Consider the following 7160-nt stretch of genomic DNA (forward strand, 5'->3'; position numbering starts at 1 on the left):
CAATGGCCGTCCTAGGGATGTTCACACTGGCAAAGCCACTAGATCTTGGTTCGTGAAATTGATGGTGCTGAACGAATGGCTCGACGATGCTGTAAGTTATTTCTTAACAGAATTAATTTATTGTGTTTTTCATTTTCTGTGCGACTTATATGCGATTTATATGCTATATTTGCACTTAATGTTTAATCTGGTTATGCGACTTTTATGCGATTTATATGCGATGTGTGTGCGATTATTATTCAGTGATTTGTGTATTTTTTGCGACTTATGTGCGATTACTGTGCGATGTTTGTGCGACATTCGAAATAATTTTGGTAATTGGTTTGTGCGATTTCATGCGATATTTGTGCGACTTTTATGCGATTTCTGTCTTACTGTTTTCTTTTGGAATACAGAAAATTGATGCCATGGCGCACTTATTGAGAAGAAGTGGGACCCTGTACCCAGAAGTCTACACTCGAAAAGGTGTAGTTTTGGACACATCTGCTCCACAGTTCTTTTCCATGTTTTGGAATATGTATGAGGGTGACAAGAGCAAGATGAAATGGGATGAGGGCGTTATGAATTACGTGTAGGGGATACCGCACAGATACTTGCCATGTTGGGAGAAGCAGGAGTACATATACTTTGTGTTGCACCTTCCCAAAGAGCGCCACTGGGTGGCAGTTGAGGTGGATATCGAGAACTGGGAGATCATTGTATATGATTCTGATATCGGTGGCACCGTTGAGGCACGCATGGAGTCATATTTGAAGCCTTACAGTGAGCTATTTGCGAATCTAATCCGAGCTAGCGGTTATTTCCCATACAACAATTATGTACATCCGGTGGAGTTGGGTGATCTCAGTCAGCTCCTACCCCTGCATTATAGACGAGTTACATCTAAGGCTGCACCACAAACGAATAGCAGGTGAATCTCTTTTTTTTTTTTATATAATTTGAGTAATTTAAATTTGCACTCCATTATGAATTACTTAACTTAATTGTTGCTAATATTTAGTATGTTTTTTTAGTGGCAATTGTGGAATGTATGCCATGGAGCACATTGAGCACTTGATGCTGGAACGGTCGTTGGAGCATGTTCACGATGATAACATGCTCACCTTTAGACATAGGTGGTGTGTGGACCTATTTTACCAGAACTTGACATGGTAGTTTTTTGTAGGGTTTTCTAATGTTATTCATATACACATAAACTCCCCTTTTGTAATTGTATTATAATCTCACTAAAATTATATATAACAAAAAAATTTAAAGCTATTTAAATTGTTGCTTGTATCAATTTCTTTATTTTTTTAATTTTTGATAAATACCTATCAAATCATGACATCTTGAAAAATTATTTTTGTAAGAATTGCATTAACATCGCACATTAATTGCATAATATCGCCAAAAAACACAGAACCAAACAAACTAAACAATCACGATTATTTTGACATCGCACAAACATCGCACACTAATCGCACAATATCGCCAAAAAATACAGAAGCAAACTAAAAAACAAGATCATGTGCAATTAACATCGCACAAAATCACACAATAATCGCATCATATCGCCAGAAATTACAGAACAAAACAAACTAAAAACCAAGTTTCTGTTAGTTAAAAATCGCACAGTAATCGCATAATGTCGCCTAAAAGTCGGTAAACAAACCAAAAAAGTATTAATCTAGGAGAAAATTGCACAATATCCAACTACCACCAGTACAACACATATTCATTTAAATATTAGAGAAATGGTTCAAACTCGAGCTTTGCATGTAGCTCTGTTGTGCCCTGAACCGTGACATAGCGAACAATGACGAGGTTCCACTACCACCTGACCACTAGCCGGTCGACGCTTCGTGGGTCTTCTACCTGCATTGCTCTTCCTAGGCCGACCTACTGGTTTTTTCTCCACTGGTACCCCGATTCTTATGTTCTTGATATGTTCCGGTAGTACCCACTCATCCTCCTCGCCAACAATATTAATTGTGGCATCGTAGGTCTTCTTCCACGTTTCTTTAGTGTAATATGGAGAGCAAAGTGTGTACACGCTCACATTCTGACTAACTGCTGCGGCACATGCATGGGGACAAGGGATTTTGAGCGTTTGGAAAAGTCCGCAAGTGCATGTTCTCTCCACTAAGTTCACATCACCACCTCTCTCACCTTGAGGACTCGTACAAACGTTGAACAATTGGGCACCATTACGAAGGACACTCCTGAACATACCATCTTTATGTTGATCCTTTAAATCATTTTCAAAAGTAGTAGCCAAAGGAGTAGCGCACTTACTAGCCTTTTCGAGACGAGAAGCAAACCAATTTTGAAGTGTGAACCTGATGAAGTCAACCAAAATAGTTACTGGATATTTTCTGAATTCTTCTGTCACCTTGTTGAAGCTTTCGGCAGCATTGCTTGTCATTATGTTGTACCGATCGCCTGGACAATAAGGACGAGCCCACTTTTCAAACCCTATTTGCTCGACGTATGTAGCAATGGCAGGGCCCATATGTTTCAGCACCTCAAAATGCCTATCACATTCCGTCTTGTTCCATGCGTAAGCTGCAAGCCATATTTGCTTGTTGCATACATCAGTCTTAAACTTGTGATTGACATTCATAGTAATATGCTTGAAGCATGCACAGTGGCATGCTTCTGGGAAAACAACATCAACAGCATGTTCAATGCTTTGATGCCTATCCGATATGAACATAAGATTTTCAACCTCACCAATGGCTTCCTTCAACTTCCGCAAGAAATACTTCCAAGAGTCATGATTCTCACTGTCAACAATTGCAAAGGCTACCGGAAACAATTGGTTGTTTGCATCGTACGCAACAGCAACTAACAGTGTTCCTCCATACTTCGTCTTCAAGAATGTTCCGTCGATACTAATCACAAGACGACAAAACTTAAATCCCTTCCTACAAGCATCGAGTGACCAGAAACAGTACTTGAACCGGTTATCCTCGCTGACAATGTCAGTAATAGTGCCTGGATTCTTCTGTTCCAGCATGTAGAAGTAACCATATAATTTCGTATAAGATTCTGCTGAAGTACCCCTCTTGTACATAACTGCCTTCTCTCTACATCTCCAAGCTTTCTCATAACTCATCTTGATGCCATATTCATCAAACATATCCCTCTGTATGTCTTTTGCCTTGTAGTTAGATCCATCTGATGTGTACTTGTTCTTAATAATGTGACCAATGACCCACGGTGCTGCTTGCCGGTGATCAGAATGTCTAGAATCCAAGTTACATGTGTGATCGTTGTGAAACACAGTAACCTCAAACATGTCACAAAGTGCCTTCTTCTTCCCCCTTAATCTCCATTTACAATTTTCATCCTTACAAGTAACGTAAAACACATCAGTGCCAGACTTACTTACCATCCACTCAAAATTATTTTTCAGTGCATACCTTCCCACTACATTCTTCAATTCTTCCTTGTTTTTGTACAACTTGCCAAGATATATCTCCCCTGAAGGCGTACCACTAAGAGATGTTGTATACACATTATTTTCCTCTATGTCTTCCCTTGTCCACACAAGAGGTTTGAATTTAGTAGAAACTTCAAATTCAGATACAGGAGCACTATCAGAAGGACTCGGCCGATCGCTACTAGTTCCTGGTGTTTGGCGATTCTCACTACGGGGGGGTCTTCTTTGTCGCTCTACTTGGTTGCTTGGAGTTAGTTCCATCCTCAGGGGAGGTACATCAGCAGCCACATCATCATCCACACCCAAATCAACCACAGGATCATTGTTGTAAAAGGGAGCATCGAACTCATCTCAATGACGAAATTCGATACCCACTCTCTCATCATCTACATTAGTGCCAACTTGCTCGTCCAAACCAACCCCCAGATCAGTTTCTGGGACAAAGGTCCCAACAACACTTCTAGGGGTTACATTTCGGGGAGTCTGCTCCAAATTCACATTCTTCTTCACCTTAGTCACAAATAGTGGCAACAAGTTGTCCACACTCATTTTTGCCTTCATGCTCAAGAACACTCGTAGTTGACTATCTTTCACTAAAACCTCAGGTGGAAACTTAGTGCCTTTCATGTACATGTAAAGAACTTCTAAGTTCAATTCATACACCAAGGGGTCCACCTCCAACTCCTCATGCAAAACTTCATGCAACTTTTTCAGTGTACAGTCAATGTCCAATATCAATGTCTTACTTTTTGAGGAATCAAATACCCAGTTGAAACCCTCCAAAGTCCAAACGCCATCATACAGTACAGGCACAAATACAGATGAATCTGTCCCAAAGAAACACAAACAAACTTACATTTAAAAATCACCATACTATATCGCACACAATATCGCACAATATCGCCTTAAGCTAACATAAAATAAACCTGTTATGATGTAGCACAATAATCGCACAACAAAGGAAAGAAACCGCATAAAGTCGCACAATATCTGGAAATCAACAAAATCGCATAACGACGCACAACATATCGCACACAAATCGCCAAACATCACTATCACATATAAAATCGTACAATAATCGTACAAAGTCGCCAAAATTAATCATGTCATCCCTAACCTCAGATTTCTCATGACATCGCACAAAACATCGCATGATGTCGCATAAAATCGCAAAAAACAAAAAAACCCAGAAAAACACAGACTGTTAGCCACAAACTCTACCTCCATTTCAAGGACACAAAAGTCACATATTACAACTAACAACGTTCAGATCCATGCAATTCAACAAAAAACTACACTATTTACTAAGAAAAATACTTACCCATTGCTTTGTTGAGTGAGGTGGAGGTTGAGGGTGAAAATGGTGGAGGTTGCAGTCGGCCGGGACAGGGAGAGTTCACGGTGGCCATCGGCGGCAGTGATGGAGAGAGAGAGAGCAAATGAGAAACAGAGAGAAAGTGAAAGAGAGAGAGAGAGTGCGTGAAGAGAGAGAGAGAGAGAGAGAGAGAGAGAGAGAGAGAGAGAGAGAGAGAGAGAGAGAGAGAGAGAGAGAGAGAGAGAGAGAGAGAGAGAGAGAGAGAGAGAGAGAGAGAGAGCGTGAAGAGGGAAAGAGGGAGAAAGAGGAGGCTGCCTTTGGGTTTGAAGAGGGGTATTTTGGGGTTACCACTTAAAGATTAGGATAGTTACAAAATTTTTAGGAGGGTGGTATAATTAAACACCACTTCTAACTTTTAAGCATAAAATGTCAAATTTCCCTTGTAAAATTTACCTGTTACAAATTATTAACTTGACCAAGGGAGCCATCAGATCATTAGATCTAGCAAAAGGTAACCATGGCTATTTGCAATCAAGTAATAATAGGTTTTGAAAACTTACACATAAGCTAGAACCACATACTCCTGCAACAAGGTTAGCTAGATAGTTGGAAGTAGGATTTATTTAATTTTAAATAAATACATTTCGAAATTAATAATTAAATAAAAAAAATATTTAATTTTGAAAAAAATAAAATAAATAATTTAATTTTCGAAAAAAAAATTATTTATTTTCGAAAATAAATAAAAAAATTATTATTTTAAATTTCGAATTTATTAAAAAATAAATATTTAAAATTAAACCCACAATTTTTGAAAAATTAGGTTTCAACCAACCTAAATATCATTTCAAAAATTTGCTAACTACTTTTAAAAATTAAATGTGATTTTATAAATAAAAATTAAATAAAATTAGAAAGGATAAATCAAATATCTTTTTAAAATTTTAAATTTAATTTAAATAAATAAAATAACAAAATTTAAAAGTTAGCAAAATGTCTTACATCTATTTAAAATTACATGATTATAGTTATCTTATTTTAAATTTAAATAAGGTCAAATAATTTAAAAAAGATTTAATTTAAAAATATTTAAAATCTGACCTTAAATTTAAAAATAAGATAAGATATAATCAAATTTAAAAATAAGATAAATAATTAAGCAAAAAGATAGATATTTACTAATTTCAAATTCAAATTACACTAATATCATGAATTAAATTTAAAAAATATTAAATTAATTCATTATGATAATTAGAATTGAATTAGGAATAGTAAATCTATAAATACAAAACTATACAAAAAATCAGAAGTTAATTCCATGAAAAGGCATGAAAAAACGAAGAAAAACGAAAAAATTGTGAGCTGGGCGGACAGTTTTCGCGATCGCAGGAAAATTTCAGCACAACTCTGATTTTTCCGAATCTTCAAAAAATCATAGCTAATTCAAATTAAATCGAAATTGAGTTCTGTAAAAAAGTAACTTGCTTAATTTTTTCCATACTATCCAATAAAAATAATTCCAGAAACAGAATCGCAATTATTTTTCACGAAAAATTTACAAACACCAATCAATCATCATATAACACTCAATACAACATGATACCATCCAAAAACAAACAAACAATTGTTTTAAAGTCCAAATTTCTTGCAAGTAAATCAATTACCATGTCTCTGATACCAGTTCTAGGAAATTTATTTCACCAGGATCTTAGATCTACTCACAAGTACGTTGTTTAAACACCCTAAATATGAACTTTCTAAAACGATAAATTAAACACATATATAGTTAAGAAAACCTTACATTGATGCAGCGGAATTAATGTCTCCTTCCACTCAGATCTCTAACCCTTGTATCCTTTCTGTAGCAGAGTATAATCAAGATATGAGGCCGAATGTCCTTCTTCTTCAAGTTTGATCATTCACAGTCTTCCAATCTATGATTGAGTTACTGCTTGCTGTGTGTGGGCACTTACTCTCTCACTTGGGTTCGAAATTGATGAAGGGAAAAGAGAATAGGGATTTCGGCCAGGTATAGAAAGTGGGGAAGGCTCAGTTTTTCTGAAGAGAAAAATTTCTGTCAGAAAGCTAATGAAAGCATGTGAAAGCATGTGTTGTGACTGAGCTATCACTTTCTATTTATAGGCAACTACTAGGTTTAGGTTAGGAATTATTTGGCATTAAAATAATGAAAATATTAATTTGAAAAACCATCAATAAGTGGCCGGCAATGGTGTTATAGTGGGCCCACTTGATTTTGCAATTTTATCAAATTTTATCTCTATTTTCTCAAAAATGCCAATTTTCCAATTCTAACCTTTTAAATGCCAAAACTAATTATTTAATAACTAAAATAGATTATTAAATAATATTTCCATTTAATTTAATTATTAATTAGACATATAAAGTCCATTAATAAAT

At 36.1% G+C, this 7160-nt stretch overlaps 2 protein-coding genes across 2 annotated transcripts; both read right to left on the bottom strand.

Moving 5' to 3' along the window:
• Positions 1–1741: 1741 nt before the first annotated feature.
• On the bottom strand, positions 1742–3688 carry LOC133032288 (uncharacterized). Its single transcript, XM_061106179.1, has one exon. It carries the CDS (start codon positions 3686–3688, stop codon positions 1742–1744), a length of 1947 nt encoding a protein of 648 aa, XP_060962162.1.
• Positions 3689–3778: 90 nt separating this feature from the next.
• On the bottom strand, positions 3779–5315 carry LOC133032289 (uncharacterized). Its single transcript, XM_061106180.1, has 2 exons — positions 4749–5315; positions 3779–4254 (listed from the first exon to the last, which is right to left on the bottom strand). Exons 1-2 carry the CDS (start codon positions 4834–4836, stop codon positions 3779–3781), a joined length of 564 nt encoding a protein of 187 aa, XP_060962163.1. The 5' UTR covers positions 4837–5315.
• Between the last annotated feature and the right edge of the window lie 1845 nt (positions 5316–7160).

Source organism: Cannabis sativa, chromosome X, assembly GCF_029168945.1.
Source record: "Cannabis sativa cultivar Pink pepper isolate KNU-18-1 chromosome X, ASM2916894v1, whole genome shotgun sequence".
NCBI classification, from domain to species: Eukaryota; Viridiplantae; Streptophyta; class Magnoliopsida; order Rosales; family Cannabaceae; genus Cannabis; species Cannabis sativa.